The sequence below is a fragment of the Cebus imitator genome, unplaced genomic scaffold (assembly GCF_001604975.1).
Source record: "Cebus imitator isolate Cc_AM_T3 unplaced genomic scaffold, Cebus_imitator-1.0 Scaffold119, whole genome shotgun sequence".
Classification (NCBI taxonomy): Eukaryota; Metazoa; Chordata; class Mammalia; order Primates; family Cebidae; genus Cebus; species Cebus imitator.
Window position 1 is genome coordinate 5,344,116 of NW_016107434.1, and position 27,370 is coordinate 5,371,485.

The window sequence follows — 27,370 nt, forward strand, 5'->3', positions numbered from 1 at the left end:
AAAAAAAAAAAAAAAAAAAATAGCCACTTATGACAAACCCACAGGCAACATAATACTGAATGGGGGAAAGCTGAAAGCATTCCCTCTGAGAACTGGAACAAGACAAGGATGCCCATTGTCACCACTTCTATTCAACATAGTACTGGAAGTCCTAGCTGGAGCAATCAGACAAGAGAAAGAAATAAAGAGCATCCAAATCAGTAACAAGGAAGTCAAGCACTCTGCTGGTGATATGACTGCATACCTGGAAAACCCTGAAGACCCCTTCAAAAAGCTCCTAGAACTGATAAATGAATTCAGGAAAGTTTCAGGATACAAAATCAATGTACACAAATCGGTAGCCCTGCTATACCCCAACAGTGACCAAGCTGATAATCAAATCAAGAACTCAACCCCTTTTACAATAGCTGCACACACATACACACACGCACACACACACGCATGCACACACACACACACACACACAATACTTAGGAATATACCTAAACAAGGAGGTAGAAAACAAAGGAGTGTTCCTGTGTAAGAAAAAGTACAGAACACTACTGAAAGAAATCATAGACAACATAAACAAATGGAAACACATCCCATGATCATGAATGGGTAGAATCAATATTGTGAAAATTACCATACTGCCAAAAGCATTCTACCAAGTCAATGCAATTCCCATCAAAATGCCACCTTCTTTCTTCACAGAGCTAGATAAAACAATCATAAAATTCATATGAAACCAAAAAAGAGCCTGCATAGCCAAAGCGAGTCTAAGCAGAAAGAACAAATCTGGAGGTATCACATTATGTGATTTCAAACTACACTTTAAGGCCATAGTCATCAAAACAGCATGGTACTGGTATAAAAATAGGCACATAGACCAATGGAACAGAACAGAGAACCCAGAAATAAATCCAAATATTTACAGCCAACTGATCTTTGACAAAGCAAACAAAAACACAAAGTAGGGAAAGGACACCCTATTCAACAAATGGTGCTGGAATAATTTGCTAGCCACTTGTGGGAGAATGAAACTGGATCCTTATCTCTCACCTTACAAAAAACCAACTCAAGATGAATCAAGGACTTGAACGTAAGACCAAAAAATCATAAAAATTCTAGAAAATAACATCAGAAAAGTCCTTCTAGACATTGGCTTAGGCAAGGATTTCATGACCAGGAACCCGAAAGCAAATGTAATACAAACAAAGATAAATACATGGGACTTAATTAAACTAAAGAACTTTTGCACAGCAAAAGGAACTATCAGCAAAGTAAAGAGACAACCCACAGAGTGAAAGAAAATCTGCACAATCTGTACATTCAACAAAGCTGAATTCTAATATCCAGAATCTAATACAAACTCAAACAAATCAGCAAGAAAAAACAATCCCATCAAAAAGTGGGCTAAGGCCATGAATAGATGATTTTCAAAAGAAGATACAAATGGCCAACAAACATATGAGAAAATGCTCAACATCATTAATAATCAGGGAAATGCAAATCAAAACCACAATGTAATACCACCTGACTCCTGCAAGAATTGTCATAATCAAAAAATCAAAAAATAACAGACATTAGCATGGATGCAGTAAAAAGGGAACACTTCCACACTGCTGGTGGGAATGTAAACTAGTACAACCACACAGAAAACAGTGTGGCAATTCCTTAAAGAACTAGAAGTAGAACTACATTTAACCCAGTAATCCCACTACTGGGTATCTATCCAGAGGATCCTTGCATCTGCATGTTTATAGCAGCACAATTAGCAATTGCAAAAATGTGGAACCAGCCCAAATGCCCATCAATCAACGAATGGATAAAGAAACTGTGAGAGATATATATGTGATGAAACACTACTCAGCCTTAAAAAAGGAATTAATTAGTGGCATTCGCAGCAACCTAGATGGGATTAGAGACTACCATTCTATGGGAAGTAACTCAGGAATAGAAAACCAAACATCGTATGTTCTCACTCATAAGTGGGAGCTAAGCTATGCAAAGGCATAAGAATGATACAATGGACTTTGGGGACTCCTAGGGAAAGAGTGGGAAGGGGGTGAGGGATAAAATACTACAAATTGGGTTCCGTGTATACTGCTTGGGTGATGGGTGCACCAAAATCTCACCAATCATAACTAAAGAACTTACTCATGTAACCAAATCACCATCTGTTCCCCCAAAAACCTATGGAAATAGAAATTTTCTTAATAAAGATATATATATATATATATATTCTCAGATCAATCTCCAAAATGGAAAAGGAATATAAAAAGAACATAAAACAGACAAAGTAATACAGATACCCCTGAACACTATTAAACTGATCAACCTCCTCATCTACTTGTCCAGGTCACTTTCCTCACAGGGCTTCACCCTCCCACTGCAAGACATTTATATCATAATGGTGCTTGCAATGGGCTAAATGTTTATGTTCCCCTAAAAGTCATACACTGAAATTCTCACCCTCAAAGTGATGGTATTAGGAGGTGGAGTATTTGGGAGGTGACTAAGTCATGAGGACAGCCCCTTCAGGAAGGGCATTAGTGCCCTCATAAAAGAAACCCAAGAAACCCCTTGCCCTTCCACCAAGTATGCAGGAACACAGCAAGATGGCACCATATTTGAACCAGGAAGCAGGCCCTCCCCAGAGTGAATTTGTTGGCACCTTGATCTTAGACTTTCCAGCCTCGAGAACTGAGAAATCAGTTTCTGTTTTTACAAGCTAACCAGTTTATGTTATTTTCTCATAGAAGCCCAATGGACTAACTACTCTTTGACATTTTCTGGAGGGTAAAATTACTCCAACACATGTTGTTGGAGCTCCCAGTGCGTGCTTGGATGGTTTGGTTCTACCAACGTGTAGAGACATCTGCCAGAAAGTCAGGGAAGTGGGACAGAAAAGTGAAGAAGGCTTCACTGCAGAGTGCCATATTTGCCAGGCTGAAGACTTTGAAATATAAATGGAAACAGGAAAGTGAGCTAAATTCATCAGTGTTTTAAATGAAAACTTCTACCATAGTAGGGAGAATGAAGAGATAAGATATCAGTTGTGTTAAATGATCTGCTCCTCTGAAAAGGATGAGGAAATCTCAGCACCTTGCTCCAGTTACATCCAGTCAAAGAGCATTCTGGTTTGACTGGCTATAGCTAGGAACATCCTTGGACTTGGAAAATGTCCCTGGCTGTAGCTGTCTTCTTAGAGAGGACTAAATGAAGTCTCAGGGAAAGACTTTCTGCTTCACAGCCACCTTATTCTATGTTAGGTTTGTCAGTGCCATTCAGTCAGGCACTGACTAAATCTCAGGAATACCTGATGAGCAAGTTGCATTCATCACTCAGTGTAGCAAAGGATAACATATTTCATGGGGGAACTCTGAGATGCCTCAGTATGAAGATGTTAGAAAGAACCTATTATAGGATTTGTGCTATGATTGGGTGATTTCGGGGAGGGTCTAAGGAAGTAGTAGTTCGCTCCAACTGGATGTTGTCAGAAAGCAAGGGCAATTCTATGACTAGAGTTTTTGTTTGTTTTTTACTTTAAGTTCTGGAATACATGTGCAGAATGTGCAGGTTTGTTACATAGATATACATGTGCCATGGTGATTTGTTGTGCCTATCAACCCGTCATCTATGTTTTAAGCCCCACACGCATTCGATATTTGTATGACTAGGTATTTTAACAAATCTAATCCATAGAGAAAACAGAGAAGAAAGAGAATAAAGCTTCTCTTTTCCCTTTTTTCTGAAAGATAACAGTCACTCGTTTTACAGAGAATGTCTGATATTTTACGGATAGCAGTAACTTTGTTTTTGTCTATGCTTAGACAAAACAATGAAGTGGCCTTCTTTTGTCTCATTTTATTACTATCTCAGAGAGATATTGACTGAGGTTGTATTCCAAGAGATTATGTCCAAAAAGAAAATAGCTATGAGTATCAGACCAGTTTGAAAATCTTAGAGGTTTGCTATAATATCAAATAAGTTATGGATGTCTGGGGCTGTATTTCTACCTTCGAGCTTGTAAGATTTTTTTCATTGGCTACATGGTAGACACAGGGAGTTAGAGACATGTTATTGGTTGATTGATTAATCAGTCCATTGATTAACTAATATTTTGTTCCACCTGTGAGAGGTTTGCAGCAAGACAAAGACACTATTTCAGTTTTCTTAGAAAAAATAAACAGAAATTAAGGAATGCCCCAAGGGAAGTAAGTAACAAGCACAGAACTATCTCTTGACGCTCTTCTCCTTTTAAAAGCAGTAAATGTGTCCTCAAGGATCAGAATATACAAGCTAACTTACTTCCTGGGAGGCTCTATTTAACACCCCTCCATCCTTCAGCAAACAAAATCGGAATCCTTATCACAGTTTCCACCCTTTTTCTGCTCTCTAATTATTACCAAAAAGACTACCACTTCTCTCTAAGAAAATAAAAAAGAAACATCTGAGAACCTTCAGTTTGGGACTGTCTTTGCTGATACAGGTAAAAAAAAAAAATTATACAGTGTTTAGAAGAATAGAAAAGTCATAGTATAGTTGCAGAATCTAATAGCCTCTACCCACACTCTCTTTGAATTCAGCACAACATACATACAACCAATATATCTTAAGCTCTTCCTGATCAGTCACTGGTCAAGGTACTCCATCTCATACAGTAATCTTTACAACAGCTCTTAAGGAAGGTATAATTATGCCCATTTGATAGTTAAGGAAACTAAGAGAGTATTAATTTCCTATGACGAGTAAAAAAAACTCTTGACCCTAAATCCAGGATTTTTTCTCCCCCCCCCCATTTATTTATTTTATTGCATTTTAGGTTTTGGGTTTTTTTTTNCATTTTAGGTTTTGGGTTTTTTTTTTTTGTTTTTTTTTTAATCCAGGATTTTTTCTATCTTGTACAGCTGCCTACCACTTGTCCCAATCTGGAGAATTATCTTATCCTGACTTTTTAAAGTACTTTCTGGCAACAGATTACCCAACATCACAGACGTGGCAGCCCCATCACTGAACCTGCACAAAACAAGAGGAGAAACGTGTGTTGTGATGAGACATCTCTGGGCTGGCTGAGGAACGGGCCAACCAAGCCAGGTGCCCAGACTTCTACTGCATGGAAGTTTGGGGGAACATTAAAAAACCAGAGAAATACCTTCGCATCACACTGCATGTGACACAGTTTGGCTCATTCAGTCATAGTCTATCTTCACCCCACTTTCTGAGGTTGGCTAATTTAACAAGTAAACAGATTTTTTAAGGCCATTTTTGTTAATTAACTTGATCCAAGCAGCCTGAGTACAGAAACCCAATGTTGGGCCCATGTTCACAGTGCCTTCTACAGCCAATGCAGGGTGAATCAGCTAGATTTTTTTCTTTCTTTTTTTTTTTTAATTTGCTCCAGCTGGGATTTGTGGCGGGTAAACATCATAGCTTCTTCTGCACAGAAGAGATAAGTAACAAAAGGTGAGTAACAATACAGTCTGGTTAAGACTGCTAACTCAAAAAAACATAAAGCCATTATGCAAAAATATAACCACCCAAAGTCATTCTGCCTGAGGTGTTCCCAAACAGTGACTGGGAAAGGAAACAAAAAATGTAAATGTTTTTCTTCTTTTGAAGTCTCCTGCTAAGCCTATCTTAACATTAGATCACTAATATCAGGTTCCACCGTTTATGTAACTAGAATAGGAACCAACTGACTCTGTAGACTCATATTCCCAACTCAGACAAAGACCTGTTTCAACAAGACAAAATTAAAATTAAAATTAAACCTGATCCTATCCCTCAGCTCTATCTCTCCTTGATGGCTGGGGAACTATTTTAACAGAAGTAAGAAGCAGCTACCTACTATTAATTTGAAAGTTTTACTCCTGAAATTGGTAGGCTGCATCACCAAATAGCATGAATCAACGAGTTAGTTCACTAGCTCAAAAAATAAAAGTGATTCCAAGTAGTCCCAAGTGTTCTTTGTTCCACAGTCCCACAATCTGAGTCCGCCTTGCCCACAAGTATTGTGCGGATATGATCCCTTTCTGGGAAATAAGAAAGTCTATTTATTCATTCATTTTATGGATATTTATTAAAAGCTTTCTAAGTACAAAGCACTGTGCTAATGCCCAATCACCTCTGATAAAGTAACTTCTCAAACTGATTTCAAGCCCATGACAAAATTCTATTTGAAACTTGATGCTCAGGAAGATTCTGTTGAGTGAAACAATTCAAAGAATTTTCCCTTGGTAGGGGCAAGTCTTGTTTAAATAATAACATGGATTATTTAATGTCTGGTTTAGATAATAGCATGGATAACAGAATTCACCTCAACAGATAATGAACTTCCTAGAAAGGCAATAAATTACATCATGCCTTGAACTATTCTCCTAAGCCATGCTTGGGAAGAGTTTTCTTTATCAATTCTGCAATATTCTTTCTTGAAAGCAGAAGAGTTTTGCTATAACCACTGCTCTGAATAAAAAGTACTTCCAAGGAGAGAATTATCCAGGGTAATATTACCAAAAGAGAAAAAGAAATTGTTAAAATGCAGTCTATGTGTCATTCTCAAGACTCTAGTAAATACAGAGCTTAATGTTAGAGAAGGATATTGACAATAAGAACTCTAATATACTACCAATGGTAATGAAAAATAGTGCAATAATTATAGAAAACTTTAGCTTAATTTTCTACAGATGAAGATACACACCTCCTGTGATCCAGCTAATAGAAATCCATGTACATGTGAACCAGGAGAGATAAACTATATAGTCATAGTAACATTATCCCTAATAGTCCCAAAAGAAGTAAACCAAAATATTTACCTGTTGTAGAATATTTTAAAAAGTGATGGTTTGGGTCAGGCACAGTAGCTCAGGAATGTAATTCCCAACACTGTGGGAGGCTGAGGCAGGAAGATCACTTCAGCTCAGGAGTTCAAGACCAGCCTGTGCAACATGGCAAAACCCCGTCGCCACCAAAAAACAAACAACCACACACACACACACACACACACACACACACACACACACACACACACACACCATAAAATTAGCCGGGAGTGGTGGCACATGCCTGTGGTCCCAGCTATTCAGGAGGCTAAGATGGGAAGATTCCTTGAGCCCGGATGGCTGCAGTGAGACAAGATGCACTGCCCTCTAGCCTGAGTGACAGAGAGAGACCCTATCTCAATCTTTTTTTTTTTTTTTTTTTTTTTTTTTTTGAGACGGAGTTTCGCTCTTGTTTCCCAGGCTGGAGTGCAATGGCGCAATTTCGGCTCACCGCAACCTCCGCCTCCTGGGTTCAAGCAATTCTCCTGCCTCAGCCTCTTGAGTAGCTGGGACTACAGGCACGCACCACCATGCCCAGCTAATTTTTGTATTTTTAGTAGAGATGGGGTTTCACCATTTTGACCAGGGTGGTCTCGATCTCTTGACCTCGTGATCCACCCGCCTCGGCCTCCCAAAGTGCTGGGATTACAAGCGTGAGCCACCGCGCCCGGCCTATCTCAATCTTTTTAAAAAGTATTGGTTCATTCATACAATGTAACAGTATAGGGCAGTAAAAAATTGTCAGAATACAGACATATGCAACAGCATGAATTTCACAAACTCACTGTTGAATCAACAAACCATCCAAAAATATAGCAGTATTTCATTTATGCAAAGAACAAAAACGAGCAAGACTTAATACTATACCATTGTTTAGAGGTACATGCTTAGTTATTAAATTGTAAAGAAAAATCAGGAAGTGACGATCATAAAGAAGAAAGAGTGTTATGACAGGTGGGAGGGAGGGACAGAGTGATGGGATAGGGCATGTGAGGAGATTCTAGGACACAATATTCTATTTCTTGATCTCAGTGGTAGTTACAATGATGTTTTGTTTATGATCTTTTATTAAGATATATATTTATGTATTGTGTATGTTTCCATACATTTCAAAATAAGAAAACTTCTGTGTTTATTCACTGATACTGACTTGTAGTGTATTTTAGAGACCAACAACTACTGTCCAAGAGGACAATGTTTCAGGATTAGGCAAAAATAGTCAATATTGGCTAGGCACAGGTGGTTTAGGACTGTAATCCCAGCATTTTGGGAGGTCAGGCATGAGGATCATCTGACCCCAGAAGTTTGAGACCAGCCTGGGCAATATAGGAAGACTCTTTCTCTACAAATAATTTTAAAATTACCTTGATATGGTGGCACATGCCACATGGTGGTCCCAGCTACCAGGCAGGCTGAGGCAGGATTGCTTGAGCTGGGGAGGTTGACACTGCAATAAGCCATGATTGCACCACTGTACTCTAGCCTGGGCAACAGAGCAAAACCCTGGATCAAATATATAGATAGATATAGGTATAGATATAGATATAGATACATAGATATTGATCTCTATTGATAGATGTGCTTATTGCATTCCCAGAGATAGTTTAAACATAAATCAGAGTTCTCATCTATCCTTTCACTGGCATCCAGTAATTGCTGGTGCTTTTACAGCTCACAAGCACATGAAAATCTTCAACATCCCCAGCAACTCCAGCACCTTCACTGGCTTCATCCTCCTGGGCTTCCCTTGCCGCAGGGAGGGGAAGATCCTCCTCTTTGTGCTCTTCTCCGTTGTATACCTCCTGACCCTCATGGGCAATGGTTCCATCATCTGTGCTGTGCACTGGGATCAGAGGCTCCACACCCCCATGTACATCCTGCTCGCCAACTTCTCCTTCCTGGAGATCTGGTATGTCACCTCCACAGTCCCCAACGTGCTGGCCAACTTCCTGTCTGACACCAAGATCATCTCCTTCTCTGGGTGCTTCCTCCAGTTCTACTTTTTCTTCTCCTTGGGTGCTACAGAATGCTTCTTCCTGGCAGTTATGGCATTTGATCGATACCTGGCCATCTGCCAGCCTCTACACTATCCAACCATTATGACCAGACATCTCTGTACCAATCTCGTGGTCAGTTGCTGGGTACTTGGTTTCATCTGGTTCTTGATTCCTATCATCATCATCTCTCAAATGTCCTTCTGTGGATCCAGGATTATTGATCACTTCCTGTGTGACCCAGGTCCTCTTCTAACACTCACCTGCAAAAAAGCCCCTGTGATAGAGCTTGTCTTCAATATCTTAACTCCCCTGCCTGTCTTTATGCTCTTTCTCTTCATCATGGGCTCCTATGCTCTGGTCCTGAGAGCTGTGTTGAGAGTCCCTTCAGCAGCTGGGAGAAGAAAGTCTTTCTCCACCTGTGGGTCTCACCTGGCTGTGGTTTCACTGTTCTATGGTTCAGTAATAGTCATGTATGGGAGCCCAACATCTAAGCATGAAGCTGGAAAGCAGAAGACTGTGACTCTGTTTTATTCCGTTGTTACCCCATTCCTTAACCCTATGATATATAGTCTTAGGAACAAAGATATGAAAAAAGCTCTGAAGAAATTTTGGGGATCATAAAATGTTAATGAAAAAGTCCTTGTGTAACTAATCTCTTTAATTTTGCAGTCTAAAAAAAACTGGTTTTATACAGTTAATTGTTCATCTCACTGGCCAAAGCTAAAACACTTGTGAGCATGTTTCTGTTATTTCTTCTTTCAGATCTTGATTATTTGCCCAGTCATCTAGCATGCCTTAATGTTTTCTAATTGAATACTGGACATTGTATTTTAAAAACTACAATGTGTGTGGTCATGAAGGTTAAGTTTTCTTCTAGCCAGTAGATGGAGTAGAGGCAGATCACACTGATTCTATTTAAGCACTACTTCTATGTGTTTTTAAAATGGTCTGTGCTAGTTTCAGTTTTACTCCAAGGTTGTGATTTTTGCTGCAGGAACATAGCTTTTCTCAGACCTCAGGTGCAAATCTGGAGTGTTTAGAAGACCCCTCCACTGCAGCTGATTCTGGCCTCCTATTTCATTACTTCTTGAACCCCAGCACCTTTGAAACTTCTTCTTTGCTCTTTACACGCTCAGCTTTAGTTTCTGCTAGCTATTTTGAGGTCTCGCCATGTACACATACAGCTTAGAAATTCAAAAATGCCTTGAAGGGAAATTGCATCACATTTTTAGCATAGTTTCTGTGGTCCTCCCTCTCCAGGATTTGTTTCTCAAATGTCAGCTGCTTTGGTGACTGAAAACACCAAATTCTCTACCTTCGCAGTTCAGTAAAACTACTGCTCTCTGCGCAAGCTTTATTTCTCCTTTCCCCACTCCTTTCCCAAACGCCTCCACAGTCTCATACTCTCCCAACCATTAAATGGTCAAATATCTTCAGGGAAAAACACGTGGTGAATGTGAAACTCACCCCCCTTTTCTTCCTTTTATCTTGGACTGTAGCCCATGAAGTCTTGCCTACGTCAGTTGCTCTGAGTGCCTTCAAATAATTGTTTTATGCATTTTTGTCCAGATTTTACTTTTGATGTAAGTTACTTTTGGTTTAATGCAAGTTTTTCAATCATGACCAGAAAGTTTTTTCTATTCTGTCTAGATTCCATACATTCTCACTTCTTCCTTCACTTTCACAAGATGATCATGTAGCACGTGTGTTCAAAAGTCCACAAGTTGTAGACAGGTGGATATAGAGGCCAGCATAAACACATAACTGGGATACGGGCCTGACCTGCTCTTCTTTTCATTGCAAGCGGCAAAGAATCCCTGAGGACTCTTCCACTGCGAGAAGCAAGGGAAAGGTTACTTATGGTAAAATAAATGATAAAACCAGGACCACAGATTTAGGCCTTTTTTTTTAATGGAAGGCACCCAATAATTATAGATCAGTAAAAATAGTTACTCAGAATTTGTATTAAGAGCTTGCGCTAGTTCTCCTCAAACTTTTTATCTAGGCCTGGACTGAAAGGTCATGCTAAGATTGAAGTGTCTTCACTAAGCCAAATGCCTGTTTTTCAGGTGAAATAAACAGGAATTCGAAATCAGGAAGCAATTTGCTAAGGATGATGATTTTAAGAATTACAAAAAAAAAAAAAAAAAAAGTTTTTATCCACCACCCTTTTAACTAGTCCAAGTTTCCTTTTCTTTGAAAGCTAACCCTGAATTTCTCTTTAGGACTTCTCACTTATTTGTCAGTCATATCACAATAAGGTTGTTTTCGTAATACACATGAAGCTCTGTAAAATAGTAAGAGAACAGAACAGCATCCCAGTAAGAAAATGAGCAAAAGGATATAAACGAATAATGTCCAGAAAGATTCTTAAACATGTGGAAAGGGTACTAATTCATAAAAAGATAAAAGAATAAGCCTATAAATATATCTCATTTTTTACCTATTAAATTGACAAAGATCAAAAAGTTTGATAACACATTGTATGTCTGAGGACTGTGAAATGGGTTCTCTCACACTTACCTGATGGGCATATAAGTTTTACAAACTCTATGTAGGGTGACAAGGCAACCTCTCTCAAAATTTCAAAGGCACATACCCTTTAAAACAGCAACTCAACTTTGAAGGTGCTTAGACTACAGATATTTTGACACACGTGGGAAATGATGAAAGTACAGGAATATTTACTGCAGCATTGTTGTAATAGCAAAATATTAAGAAAAACATCAGTTCCCATTAATAGAAGACTAGCAAAACGAGCTATGGTGCATTATACTTATAGCATGGAATATCATGTCTTCAATTTATAAACTATGAAACAGTTCCATATGCAGTGATATATAATATGTCCAAGACATAGCGTTAAGTGGAAAAAGCAAAGTGAATAGCAGAGTGTATTGTAGTTGCCTTCCACGGAAATGTGTATATCTCCTGAAAGAGCTCCAAGAAACTGATAAAAAGGGCTGCTTCAAGCGAGAAGAATTTGGTGTCTAAGGAACAAGAGAGTAAAGGAGGCTTTTTTTCACAACCCCTTTTGTGCTTTCAAATTCTTTACTATGTGCCCATATTATTTATTTTAAAAATAAATAAAACATATTTTGTTAAAATTTTTTATTTCCATAGGTTATTGGGGAACAGGTGGTGTTTGGTTATGTGAGTGAGTTCTTTAGTTAAACAAAAAACAATTTTCTAGGAGAACTTTCTGATCATTGGATTTGGAAAACCATTTTTTCCCACAATTATAGATTTCCTTAGGAGCCTGTTTATTGATAGAAAAGCTGAATGGGGTCTTCAGAGCCCCTTAACATCACTTCACTCAAACAGTTTTGTGCTTTAGAAAAAACCTGAGCTATGTCTTCCTCATCTTAGGGCTTGTGCAAATATCCTGTTATAAAACTTTAACTAGTTTTATCACATTTATATTTAAACATCATCTCCCTTATTTTTCAATTATTGATTTTTATTGCCATTGTTCAGTACCTACAATGTACCAAACATTGAGCCAGGAAATGAGTTTGAGCCAAAGGTATGTAAGACACATTTTCTTCTCTCATAAGATTCACAGTCTTGTGATAGAGATACAAAATTGCAAGGTTTTCTTTTTGTTAAGTAAAAAAAGTTCAGTGAGAGGGGAAGGCCTAATTATAATTAAGTAATCTATTCCATGGAAGCTCATAGGAAACTGCATGTGTGTAAGCATAGCGTTTCTGTGAAAGAGGTTGTAAGCACAGCGTAGGCATTGTCTTTTCGCAAATGCACCTCAGGTTACAGAACAGAAGTGCTTCTAGAAATTATCTTACACCATAATCAACCACTCCTAGTGGTTACTACAAAGGTCCCAGAGACAAAGCAAGTTTGACTCTAAAATATAATACAGGCCGCATGTGGTGGCTCACGCCTGTAATCCCAGCACTTTGGGAGGGGAAGGCAGGTGGATCACCTGAGGTCAGGAATTCGTGACTAACCTGGTCACCATGGTGAAACTCTGTCTCTAATAAAAATGCAAAAGAATTAGCCGGGCATGGTGGTGCATGCCTGTAATCCCAGCTACTCGCGAGGCTGAGGCCAGAGAATCACTTGAACCTGTAAGGCAGAGGTTGCAGTAAGCTGAGATCATGCCATTGTACTCCAGCCTGGGCAACAAGAGCAAAATTTCATCTCAAAATAGTAATAATAATAATATAAACTGAAGACCAAAGAGAGATATTATTTAAAATGTTAAGTAAATACCGATTTTAGTAATGGAAAGTTGAATTACTTCAATCTACCATCTTGCTGAAAACAAATAAAAATACTAAATTAAAAAAAAAAACTTGAAAACATTGACAATCTGAAAAGAGAACAGAAAATGGCTAAGTCATTTTTTATGAAAGCCTGAGAGGTGAGCACTAAGGCCATTTATGCTGCAGTTCAAATCCTTATGCTTCAGGACGATGCCTAGCTAAGGAGATGGAAATAGGAACCTGGGGCGGGGTCGGGGAAAGCAGGGAAGGGGTCACAGAAAGCTGGTGCCCTAATGGTCTTCATCCTCGGGTAAGGATGAACCAGAGCTAGAGCTGATGCCACTCAGAAGGGAATCAGAAATAAGTCATCCCTGGAAGATTGTGGCCATGGTTCAGCTCTTGTTCGAATTTATAAATGGCATTTTCTTCAATTTCCCTATTATACTAGCTGTAATCTATTTTATTTTATTTTATTTTATTTTTGGTTCAAAGGTGTTAGGCTTTCTTTTGTCGCAGTTTGGGGTTTGGGGTTTTTTTAGACAGTGTCTCCCTCTGTCACCCAGGCTGGAGTAGATTGGATTGATCACAGCTCATTGCAGCCTCAACCTCTTGGGCTCAAGCAATCCTCCCACCTTAGCCTCTCAAGTAGCTGGGACCACAGGTACATGCCACCATGCCTGGCTAATTTTTTTTTTTTTTGGTTGAAATTGGGTCTCTCTATGTTGCACAGTCTGTGGGCTTGATTTTAAAGACTTTGCCATTCTCTTCCCTTTGTTTTATGAATTGACACACCTCAAAATTTCTAAGTAAAATATTTTAATCCTCCAGCCTAGACTGTATGTTAGGTCACAAAATAGCCTTAATCGTTTTGAAAGATTAAAATCTTACATATCTTTCTCAAATCACAATGGACTAAAACTGTAAATCAACAGCAAAAGAAAACGAAAATCTCCACAAATATGTGGATATTCAACAACACACTCTAAAGCAAGCGATGAGTCACAGAAGAAGTCACAAGCGAAATTATAAACTATCTTGAGACAAATAAAAATGACAACACAACATACCAAAATTTACAGATGAAAAGAAAGCAGTGCTAAGAGAGGAATTTACAGCTATAAAGGCTTGCATTATAAAAGAAGAAAAATCTCAACTCAAAAACCTAACTTTACACCATAAGAAACTACAAAAAGATCAAACTAAATTCAAAGCTAGCAAATGGTAGGAAATAATGAAGATTACAGCAGGGATAAATAAAGTAGAAAATAGAAAACAGTAGAGAAAATGAACAAAACCAAAAGTTTGTTATTCAAAATGATGAACTAAGTGGACAAGACTTTAGCTAGATTCAGGAAAAAAGAAGATGCAACATAAATTAGAAATCAAAGTGAGGACATTACAACTAACTTTCTAGAAATCAGTTTTTTAGAACTTTTCCTACGAACAAAAGGAAGTTATCTGGAATTCCATATAGACATCTCATCACTGCCTTTCAAAACATTCTTATTGCCTTTGCTCTGGGCCCCAATTTGCCCTAAACTACATGAAACTATGGATGGAAGAAAGGATGCTATAACAAGGACTCTCGAGGGAGTCATAAACCAGCCCGAGGGAAGACTGAAGACATCACAACAATCTCCAAGATAAAACTTTAATTGCACCCCTGAATCGCAATGACACTCACTTCTTCATCACCTGCACCCTCTTTCTGAAATCTCTTCATGAGGTTCACATGCCACTGCTTTCAGGTATTCTGCCACAAAAGTAATTAATATATAAAACTTGCCTGTTGACCTTCCTCTGCTGGACGAGACTATTGGAAGTTCTGGGTGCCTGGAGGTGATTGAGGTCCTGCATGTAGCCCTTGATGAAAATACCACGCTGCCAGTTGAGGCCCACATCTCAAGGGCTGACCGCAGGAGGAGTGTGCTTCTTTCCTGTGGCTACAACTATTGCCCAATAGAATTATCCTATTGCCATAACTGTTTCTTTTGAGCTCTTCAGGAATGCCTTTATAATATTAATATATTTTTGCAAAATTCTGTGAGTTTCTAGATGTGATTTCATGCACAGCATCTCCAGCATAAGTGTTAGAATGAACTTTTGACACCTGTGCCCAGCTACCCAGATCTTCCTCAGCTGAACACTTCCTTAAACGTTCTGGCCTAAATTTGCAAAGGAATGCCTCATTATTCAGAAATTTGATAAATTTCATAATTTGGTTTTAGAAGACTGCTTGATGTCATGCTTAATAACTCACTTTCTACAATGCCCCTGATTAAATATAACTTATTCCCATTACTTTTATGCACATCCCAGGAAATGTAATGCCCTTTAATACTTTATTTTCTGCCTTTTGAATTATTAACACATCTGTGTTTTTATATCTTCTTTCTTTATATCAGACCAAACTGTATATTTCTAAGTGCCAGAATATACAAGAAGTTCGGAAAAATAAATCTGAACAACTAAAAGGAGCTGCCCACAGCTTCACTATGAGATAAATGGGAACTGAGTGACCTTTTAATCTAGTCATTTAGGTTCATATAAATTCACTGGATGGGTGCAAAGGCTCACACCTGTAATCCCAACACTTTGAGGGGCCAAGCCTCCAGGTTGGAGAACCTGATGAGAACCTTTCTCTACAAAACATTTCACAATTACCCTGGCATGGTGGCATACATCGATCATCCCAGCTACTCAGAGGGTTGAGGCAGTAGCATCGCTTGAGCTTGGGAGGTCAAGGCTGCAATGAACTATGATCCCACCACTGCACTCCAGTGTGGGTGAAAGAGTTAGGCCCTGTCTCAAAAATGAATGAATAAATATTAAAAATAAATTTATTGTTTTTCATTTAGGTTTTAAATGATTATGCTAAAAAATTACACTAGTTACTTTGTCATTATATTTATTCGTAGTAGTCTTATGAACACGAATAGCTGTAAATGTTGCAGGTCCTAATATATTCCAGGAACTATACTAGGCACTACAACATGTACTAGGAAACCGTACTTCAACAATATTTTCACAAAAGCTCAGCAAAATAGACGGTATCTTGCCACAGGCACATAGTATGTTGCACAGTATTTGAACCCAAGTCAATCTTACTTTATCATTTATTTTCTTTTAGTAAACTATATAACAGGATTACTTTGTTAAGTATTACTGGAGTGAATCAATCAGTTGTGAACCTAATATAACTGTGGTATGTCACCACATAGACTACTACAGTGAGTGTTCTCTTCCTTCCTCACCAAACTATGTGCTTATCTCCTAAAACTAAGCTCCCAGTTCTTCCTAAGGAGCAGCTCATTTTTCTTTCTAGTTCATATGTGTAGCTGCTGCATCCCACCACTGTACTATCCAACTTTATGTGGTAACATCCAGCATTTACAATCATCTCCGATATGTAAAATTCAGTGTTGAAAAATTGAGAAGGAAAACTGGCCAGGTGTGGTGGTTCATGCCTGTAATCCCAGAACTTTGGGAGGCCCAGGCAGCTGGATCACTTGAGGTCAGGGGTTCGAGACCAGCCTGGCCAACATGGCAAAACCTTATCCCTGCCAGGCGTGGAGGCTCACTCCTGTAATCCCAGCACTTTGGGAGGCCAAGGCAGGCAGATCACGAGGTCAGGAGATCGAGACCAGCTGGCTAACATGGTGAAACCTTGTCTCTACTAAAAATACAAAAAATTAGTCAGGCATGGTGGCATAAGCCTCTACTCGGGAGGCTGAGGCAGGAGAATCGCTGGAACCCGGGAAGCAGAGGTTGCAGTGAGCCAAGATCACGCCACTGCATTCCAGCCTGGGCGACAGAGCAAGACTCTGTCTCAAAAAAAAAAAAAAAAAAAAAAAACAACCTTTATCCCTACTAAATATACAAAAAACCAGCCAGGCATAATGGCTCATGCCTGTAATTCCAGCTAATCAGAAGGCTGAAGTAGGAGAATTGCTTGAACCCAGGGGACAGAAGTTACAGTGAGCTGAGATTGCACCACCGCACTCCAGCCTGGGTGAAGGAGTGAGATTTCTCTCTCTCTCTCTCTCTTTCTGTGTGTGTGTGTGTGTGTGTGTGTGTGTGTGTGTGTGTGTGTGTAAACTTTGAGAAAGAAAATCAACATGATTTGGAGATTGACTGCATATAGGAAGTGACAGAATTAAATGGTTCCTTCAGTGCTTCTCAAGTTTCTGGCTTTAGCAAATGCTAAATGGGTTGGCGACTGAAGAGTGGAGCCATTTGCCAAGTAGCAAGTACAAAGTGGGAGCCCTTACAAAGAAAAAGATGGAATAAAGACAAATACTGAGCAAAATTGTGACTACATGTTTGAAAATATAAATGACTAGAGAAGCCACTATTTAGAGTGGGTACTCAAAAGGGACAGGGTCATGAGGCAAGGTGGAATGTGGATCACAAGAGTTAAATGTGATCTTGCTAAATGTGACCAAACTGACAAGTCATACAAGGCTGTCCAATGACGTTCATACTGAGGACTCAGTGATGGTGATGTTCATCAACTCAGCTTAGCTTTTTGGTGACAGGCTTGGCAAGTCTGAAATTTGCCCAACCATTAATTTATTTAACAAGTGCCCACTGTTTACCAGAAACTGAGTCATCTGAGAAATGAAAGATAAATTAAACATCATTTGTGAATTATAGACATTTTCAGTCTAAAGGGTAACACAAAACCATACCATTTGGTCATTATGGTGCATATTCTAGTAAAAATTATATATAATATGCTATGGAAATATTAAACAGGAAATATATGTTACAGAGTTTTGTCTTGCTGACTTTAATATATGATAAGTATCAAAAGAATATCTAAAAATCATCATCAAAAACTAAGACATCCTATATTGACAAGTGTAATTATTAATTTTTTAAATCATTATAAGCTCAGGATTTAGGGATCAAACTACACAAGATATATGTCCAAAAATAATAATCACAGTGGTCATTATAATGACCATTTTCCATTATAATGGAAAACATTGGTAACAATCTAAATCTATCATTAGAGGGTTGTTTGAATCTAGAGATAAGAAGAACAATGCAGTCATTGAGTTGATGATTCAGAGCTGTATTTTTGACATGGAAAAAAGACAAATATATTAAGTTTAAAACAGATTATAAAACAGTTTATTTTGAAAAAATCCATTTTCATTATAAAGAAGGGAAGAACACACTCTTCCAAAGAGTTAAAAATTTATTTTCTCTGGGAGGTAGCATTTTTTTGTCTTTTTCTATATCTTTTATGTTTATAATTATAAAAAAACAATTATAGTATTTTGGTAAGTGAATTTTGAACACTGTAGCATTAATAAACTTACATAACAAGACATAAGCATTTAGATCATTTGAAATACATTGAAAAACTTAACGTTAATAAATGTCCTTGCATTTGGAGAACTTATTGAATATTTTTACATATATATTTTCTTTCATCTCCAAATGAAAGAAAATATCATTTGTGTTCAGCAAGAATTCACCATTAGCAACATTTAGAGCTATGATTACTTATATCTGACTTTATAAAATTAACAAATAAAAAATTGCATATATGTATTACGTGTAACACATTGTTTTGAAATATGTATACATTGTATACCTACCTCCAGTTAATGAACATATGCATTACCTCATATATTTATCACTTTTCTGTGGTGAGAACATTTAAAATCTACTCTTAACCATTTTCAAGGAAAAAATAAATTATTAACTACAGTTATCCGTGTTGTGCAATCGATCTCTTGAACTTATTTCATCTATCTAACTGAAGTTTTGTATTGTTTGACCAACACCTCCCCAACCTCCCAGTTCCTGTAACTACAGTTTTACTCTGTGCTGCTATAAATTCAACTTTTTTAGATTCCACACATACATATAAGTGAAATCATGCAGTATTTGTCTTTCTGAGCCTGGCTTTTTTCACTTAGCACAATGTCCCTGGATTCATCCATGTTGTCACAAATGATAGGATTTCCTTCTTTTTTAAAAGCTGAATAGTATTCCATTGTATGCATATACCACACCTTCTTTACCTATTCATTCTCTTTGACTTTTGATTGTTAACCTTCCAAACTTATCTAGATTCAGAGTTTTCTGTAAGTGGGAAGGAGAGGTTACAGTTGAGATGTCAAAACCTATAGTGTGTAACATGTAATAGTACAAGAATGAATTCTTGTAGCAGAATATTATATTTTGTAACAAATTATTTTAATGAGAGAATTATTGTTAAATGATTCAAAACACTGCATTTGTTTATAGTGGTAGAAATTCCATTTACAGAGAAGTTTAAAAGTGTGAAGTAAATTCAAGAACAATCTCTACTCTCCAGAGAAATATTGCCATGACATTTTCTCTTGGATTCTATTCTTAGACTTAAAATTCACTAATACAGAGTGAATAATGGCCACTCATAGCTCTCAAGTATCTGAGAAGTATGTCAAGTATTTTCCACCTTGGGAAAGATGTCAGAAAAAGTTGTTATTTTACTGCTAATTCTTGGTTTAAAAATTAAGTCAGCTAACAGATGCTCTAGTAGAAATAATTAACCATGGGAGGGAAAAAGAAATACAAACAGCCACTTTGCTGACTTTCGTAGAGGATAATGGTTCTCAGCTTTCAAAATTTCAAAGGGAGAGAGCATTCTTAAAAATAACCCACTGAGGAAGAATATCCGAAAAATGTAGATTCTATTGTCATAACCCTAATTTTAAAGAAATTTGGGATCATTAGCATTGTTGACTTGTAGCTTCTGAAGTTAGGAGTCAGTGGATGGGTTACTGAAAACTAATTGCCAAATAGCCAACATAGGTAGCTTGCATAGCTTTCCTACAAGTTTTTCAGAAAACAAAACAATTTGTATAACTGGTGTGTTCTGTCATCTCTGCAGCCCTGGAATTCGCAAACAACTCAGAGACAAGCATTGTGGTGGAGCTTGTTCTCCTTGGCTTTCCTGGTTGTCAGGAGATGCAAAGTTTCCTATTCTCACTGTTCTTTGTGATCTATATATTTACCATGATAGGAAACAGGACTATTGTCTATGCTGTGAGATTGGACAAACAGCTACATACTCCAATGTATATTCTCCTAGGAAACTTTGCTTTTCTTGAAATCTGGTACGCTACCTCCACTGTACCCAACACACTAGTCAACTTCCTCTCAGAGACAAAAACGATCTTCTTTATTGGCTGTTTCCTCCAGTTCTATTTTTTTACTTCCCTTGGTACAACAGAAGCACACTTCCTCTGTGTCATGGCATATGATTGGTACCTCGCTATCTGCCGCGCACTGCACTACCCACCATCATGACCCCACAACTCTGCTACATCTTGATGTCTTTTTGCTGGGTGTTTGGGTTCCTCAGTTGCTCCATCTCCACTGTGCAACTCTCTCAATTGCCTTTCTGTGGCCCCAACATCATCAATCACTTTGCGTGTGACACGGACCCACTGATGAGCCTGTCTTGTGCCCCTGCTCCTATCACTAAGATCATCTTCTATACCCTGAGCTCCCCCATTATCATGCTCACTCTTCTGTACATCTGTGGTTCCTACTTGGTTTTACTGATAACTGTATTAAAAGTCCCTTCAGCAGCTGGCCGGCAGAAAGCCCTTTCCACCTGTGGATCTCATCTAACAGTGGTGTGTTTATTCTTTGGGGCCCTATTGGCAATGTATGTGAGCCCCACAACTGATAACCCAGCTGCAATTCAGAAGATTATAACTTTGTTCTATTCTGTGGTGCCCCATTCTTAAACCCCCTAATTTACAGCTTATGAAACAAGGAGATGAAGGCTGCATTGAAGAAAGTCTTGAGGGTAGAATGAAAATGAAGTCATCTACAAGAGACCAAGCAAACTGTTGTCCAGACATAAAAGATTAATTAAGAAAGACCTGATTTTCTGATTCTGCTTCTCCATTACATACTTTAAAGGTGAAATTTTCTCAGCAAGGTCCCTCTTTGTTTTGTTTCTCAACTAACCTGGCAGAGCTAAACCATAGTTGATTCATATTACATTCCAAATGAAAGAACCGTATTTTCAACATGGTGGCTCCAGTAGATGATATATGAGGGCATTTTATCTGTCCTATTTCATACTGTATAATTTTGATTACTAGAGATAGGGGTGGAAGATAGAAGAGCAGTTATACTTAAGGTATTTCTTAAGACTGTTCAATATGTTTAAAGTGAAGAAAGAATCAAATTTAAATGTCTAATGAATACAGAACCAAAGGATTTAGTAACAGAACAATTTTCTTTCCCCTCCACCCCTTGGTTCTTGATGGTTGAAAGTCTTCCAGACAAGGACAAACTGGAAGTTTAATCCTTATGTAAGCAGCATATGTTTTAACATCATATAAAATAGTAAAATCGTAAAAAAAAATAAAAATAAAATAGTAAAATCGTGGTCATTCTTTCCTTCAGCAAATATTAATTGAACACCTGTTATGTTCTTAGCACTAGATATGTACCATGACCAAAAGAGTCAAAATCACTATCTACCAGGGGTTTACACTCTCATAAGGGAGAGACAGGCAATAAAAAAAATTAGTAAAATATATAGCATATCAGAAAGTAATAAGTGCTCTGCAAAAAGGGCAAACAGGACAGGAAGTGTCGAAGAAAGAAAAGAGCTGTCATCGTTAAACAGGATGATCAAGGAGGCTACACTGAGAAGGCAATATTTAAGCAAATGCTTGAAGCGGATGAGGGAGTGAGCCAGGTAGACAATGAGAGAAGAGCCTTTCAAAGAGAGGGAAGCAAATTATCTTTAAGATCTGGAGACAACATTGTATCCAAGTAACAGCAAGGAGGTTGGTCTGACTGGAGTAAAGAGTTTAAGGCCAGGCTCGGTGGCTCACACCTGTAATCCCAGCACTTTGGGAGACTGAGGTGGGTGGATCACGAGGTCAGGAGTTCAAGACCATCCTGACCAACATGGGGAAAATCCATCTCTACTAAAAATACAAAAATTAGCTGGGTGTGGTGGCGCATGCCTGTAATCCTAGCTACTCAGGAGGCTGAGGCAGGAGAATTGCTTGAACTCGGGAGGCGGAGGTTGCAGTGAGCGGAGATTGCACCACTGCACTCCAGCCTGGGCAACAGAGCGCGACTCCGTCTCAAAAAAAAAAATTGCACATGTACCCCAGAACTTAAAGTACAATAAAAAAAACCACGTCTCTACTAAAACTACAAAAAATCAGCTGGGCATGGTGGCGCATGCCTGTAATCCCAGCTACTCAGGAGGCTGAGGCAGGAGAATTGCCTGGACCCAGGAGGCGGAGGTTGCGGTAAGCCGAGATCGCGCCATTGCACTCCAGCCTGCGGAACAAGAGCGAAACTCTGTCTCAAAAAAAAAAAAAAATTAATTTTAAAAATAAAAAATAAAACTCAAAGCAAAAAAGGGTTTAAAAGGGAGAGTATTAGAGACGAAGTCAGGGAATGAACAGGGTTCCAAATTCTGTGGGACCTTGTAAAATATAGTAATAACTTTTTTAAAAAATTATAAATTGACAAATTAGACTTGTGTATATATATGGGGTACAAAGTGATACTATGATTGTGAACATAATGCAGAATAATTAAATCAGCTAACATATCCATCACCTCAAATGTTTTCTGTGGTAAGAATATTTGAAATTTATGGCAGGGTGCCGTGGCTCATGCCTGTAATCCCAGCACTTTGGAAGGCCGAGACAGGCAGATAACCTGAGCCCAGGAGTTCAAGACCAGCCTGGCCAGCATGGTGAAACCCCCTCCCTACTAAAAATACAAAAATTAGCTGAGCATGGTGGTGCATGCCTGTAATCCCAGCTACTCAGGAAGCTGAGACACAAGAATCACTTGAACGCGGGAGGCAGAGGTTGCAGTGAGCCAAGATTGCATCAGTGTATTTCAGATTAGGTGACAGAGTAAGAGTCTGTCTCAATAAAAGAAAAAAGAGTATTTGAAATTTATTATCTTAATAATTTTAAAATATAAAATACATTATTTGCTATGTTCACCACCCTGGGCAATATATCGCCAAGAAAAAAAATAATTATTCCTCCTGTCAGAGGCTTTGCATCGTTTGCCCATCGTTGCCTCACTGCTATCCACACCCCTCTTCCCACAGCCTTTGGTAACCACCATTCTACTGTCCTGCTTCCTTGAGTTTGAAATTTGGGGATTCCACAAATAAGTGAAAACATGTGTTATATTTGTCTTTCTGGGCTTGCCCCATTTCACTTAGCATAATATTCTCCAGTTCCATTCATATTGTCACAAATGACAAAATTTCTCTCTTTTTAAGGCCGAATGCTATTCCATTGTGTACATACACCACATTTTCTTTATTTATCTATTGATGGACATTTAGGTTGATTCTATAATTCAACTATTGTGAATAAGGTTGCAAGGAACGTGGGAAGGCAGACATCTCTTTGACATGCTGATTTCAAATCTTTTAGGTAAATACCCGGAACTGAGACTGCTGGGTGTGTGTGTGTGTGTGTGTGTGTGCGCGCACGTGTAGTTTTTTTGTGTATAGAGTGAAATAAGGGTCCAATTTCATTCTTATGCATATGAACATCCAGTTTTCCCAACACCATTATTGAAGAGACTGTCCTTTTCCCAATGTGTGTTCTTGGCCCCTTTGTCAGAAATCAGTTGACCATGCCTAGGTTCACTTGTGAGCTCTCTATTCCTTTCCATTGGTTGATGAGTCATTTTTTACACCAATTTTAATTGGTATGCTGTTTGAATTACTATTACTTTGTAGTATAGTTTGAAATCAGTGTGATGCCTCAGCTTTGTTCTTTCTGTTCATAACTACCTTAGCTATTTGAGGGATTTTGTGATTCCATGTGGATTTTAGGGCTGTGTTTTCTATTTCTCTGAACAATGTCACTGGTATTTTAACAGGGATTGCACTGATTCTGGAAATCACATTGGGTAGTCTAGACATTTTAACAATATTAATGCTTTTAATTCATAAACAGTATTTTCTATTTATTTGTATCTTCTTCAATTTATTTTATTCATGTTTTATACGTAATTTGCATGAGATGAGAAGCATTTGGAAGGTTTTGAGCAGGGAAGTAACATGCTCTTATTTACATTATAAAAGAATTATCCCCCTGTTTTGTTGGCAATATATTAGAGAAAAAAATGGACATTTTTAAACTCTTATTTCTAATTCTCAAATTTAAAACCTTTGGGTTTTTTACACATTTTTTTTGGAGACACATTCTCATTTTGACACCCAGGCTGGAACGCAGTGATGCAATCACAGCTAACTGCATCCTCAGCCTCCCCAGGCTCACATGATCCTCCCATCTCAGCTGCCCAAGTAGCTGGGACTACAGGCATATGCCTCCACGCCCAGCAAATTTTGGTGTTTGTTTATTTGTTTGTTTGTTTGCTTGTTTGTTCGTAGAGATGGGGTTTCACCATGTTGGCCAGGCTGTTCTTGAACTCCTGGGCTCAAGGGATTCTCCTGCTTCAACCTCCCAAAGTGCTGGGATTACAGGTGCGCACCACCACTCTCTGCTCATTTCTTTTTAAAGGAATTTGCATCTGTAACCTATTTGAGGATATATATTTGGGGAGGGGAAAAGAATCCTCTAGTTGCTCCAGAGGAATAGGAAGTCCTCTAGACTCTAAGAAGTTCTAATTCTGGAATGGTTCTATGACATTAATTAAAAGACAATAGAAAATTAGAAATCTACCTCTGAGGCTCTTTAATGACAATTATATAATCATAAAAATTTTAAAATAAATTTATTTCAAAACACAAAATATTTTCAACTCTATTATCTCATTTATCATATTAGTCCTATGAGTTACACAGGGACAATAAACATGGTTTTAATATTTGAGGAAACTGGAGCACACCAAGCTCTTACAGCTAATAAGCGAAAATATTCAAACTAGGACTAACACTTTCTATGTCATAATTTTCTTTGTTTTCTCACCACCTTCTCTTTAAGTTCAACTTTGCTCCCACCCAAGAGCTTCCTTTTTTAACCCAGGTCACTCCATTTCATACAATGCCTGAATAATCTTCTCCACTATTTTCTGTCTATCCCAGACCTCTTTCAAAAGCTTTTCTAGATGTTTAATCTAGTAATGCTTTTCTAAATACCTAAGTCTTAGCCTGACATACAACATCACCTGTAGCTCAGTTCCATGGGCCAATTATCCCTTCAAATACCATTCTTAACCCTGTCTCCCAAACAAGTTTAAGTAACTTCCAGTTCTACTGAAATCTCTCCCAAACTTAGAAACAGTTTCAAATATCCCTAACCCAGACTTTAATGTTCTACAGTCTTCCATAGCGGCTTTCAAGCTTATGTATGCCTTAGAAACACCTAGAAAATTTGTTAGACAGACAACTGGGCTCTACATTCCAAGTTTTTGGCTCACTAGGTCTCAGTAAATACTAAGATCACGTGTTTCTAACAGGTCTCAAGTGATACTAACAGCGCTAGTACAGGGATTACATTTTTAAGAATTCACTCTACACTTACACAGCCTTACCGTTAAGCTCAGTTGTGTTCCCTACTTGAGCTCTTGCTATATTTATATTAATCTCAGGTTCTCACCTCAATTTGTTTCTTCTTTTTCCCCTTATATTCTTGAAAGAATTCATAACCATTTACAGTGCCAAACTTTCATTTTCACTAATATTGTATCATGTCAGTCAACAGAATTACAAATCTGCCTTTACTGATAACTAAACTTTTTCAAACACATGTGTTCAAACTATACTTAAAATTGATAAAGGAGATTCTTTATCTTATGTTCACTATAACAAAATTAAGCAAATGACATATAGATTAAAAAATAATTTTAGGTATTCCAGGTTAGGCACCAAGTATGAAGCAAGTCTAGTTCAAATTATATAATAGAGATTTGCTTCATATCTTTATATTTGAGACCAAAACAAGTATGTAATCTCTGTGAAGTCTTGACCTTGTTGGCTCCTGTCTATTATACTCAAGGTTTAGCTCAGAGTCTGACACACAGTAGGTGCGTAGTTAATGTATAACTGACAAATGTTTGTAATTATATGGAATTTTTTTTAAAAAGGAATGAAGGTTATTTCGGAGAGAAAATCACATACAAATAAATACACACAAACACATACACTCAGATGCACACATATACACACATATTCCCTCTCCACCTCCTCCTGCATTAACCACTCCCACCACACCCACAGGTGGATCAGTTCCTTAGAGGGAGGATATCTCCATAAAGGGGAAAGTGTTTATGGTGTCTCTTAGATAGTTATCCTGACTTCTGTGTCTCACTAGTCAGACCACTGGGGAAAACAGAAACTATAAAAAGATATAGATCGAATTCAATGCATGCTCAGAAATACAGGCACAGGAAGTAGGTGGCTGGCAATGAACACTGGGGAACTATGGATTCTATTCAGGAGAGACTTGTAAATTCTCAGTAATTGCTGATGTGAAAAACACGTTTCATTTCTTTCGGAATACTAAAGGAAGCAAGTTTCTGGAACCACAAATAACATTCTTCAACCATGACTCGACTTTTAGATTGTGCAAATGCGGACTCTCCTGCATCTGGAGTTTGCTTCACATCTTCCTCATGGAACCAGAAATGCTACTAGGTATGTAAGGAAAGTCTGCCTGCGTCAGTACACCACTGCTCCCCTGCGTTCAGTGCTGCCAGACGCTACGACTGTGTGGTTCTTCTGAAAATCTGTTAATTATTTGTTCCTTTGTTCTTTGAAGGAACATTGGACCCTCACTTCTCTTCTCCCAGCATACTCCTAAAGAATGCCCGGGTGATATATTCACATTAAGGGCTCACTCAGGTATCTCAGAGTTCTCACTGTACAACTCAGTTAGGGAAAATAATGTTCAAGTGTCTGGCTTATTTGGGGGGGGGGGACCATTAAATTCCCTTCAGTTAGAATTTATTCTGAGTCTTCTACCTCTTTGTTTATAAGTTAGTCAGTGAAGTTTTTATTGACAGATTGTTCTTTAGCTGGAGCAATAAAGCAAGCTGTTATTTTTTCAGAGTTGTTGGCAAGTGACAAGGGGCAAGTGACAATCGAGAAAGAAGTGGAACAGCAGACTCTCGTTCCTTTCGATTTACCTACAGATTAACTTTTTTTTTTCAGATGCATTAAATAAATTCCAAATGCAATCATTACATGCAAAATATAAAAACCACAAAATAAAATGAATTACAGGTTAACATTTACATAACTCTAGGACAGGATAACATGATGCCAGGGGACAAAAGTATTAAAGAAATCAAATGATTTGGCCAGGCATGATGGCTCACCCCTGGAATCCCAGTACCCTGAGAGGCCAAGGTGGGT

At 38.2% G+C, this 27,370-nt stretch overlaps 1 protein-coding gene and 1 long non-coding RNA gene across 2 annotated transcripts; one reads left to right on the top strand and one right to left on the bottom strand.

The window, feature by feature from the left end:
• Positions 1–2,920: 2,920 nt before the first annotated feature.
• Positions 2,921–11,893, bottom strand: LOC119472825. Its single transcript, XR_005202003.1, has 3 exons — positions 11,009–11,893; positions 7,155–7,165; positions 2,921–2,931 (listed from the first exon to the last, which is right to left on the bottom strand). It is a non-coding gene; the product is annotated as an uncharacterized LOC119472825 (long non-coding RNA).
• LOC108311956 (olfactory receptor 11G2) lies at positions 8,466–10,014 on the top strand. Its single transcript, XM_017539615.2, has one exon. The coding sequence runs from the start codon at positions 8,486–8,488 to the stop codon at positions 9,419–9,421; it is 936 nt and encodes a 311-aa protein (XP_017395104.1). The 5' UTR covers positions 8,466–8,485; the 3' UTR covers positions 9,422–10,014.
• Positions 11,894–27,370: the final 15,477 nt, after the last annotated feature.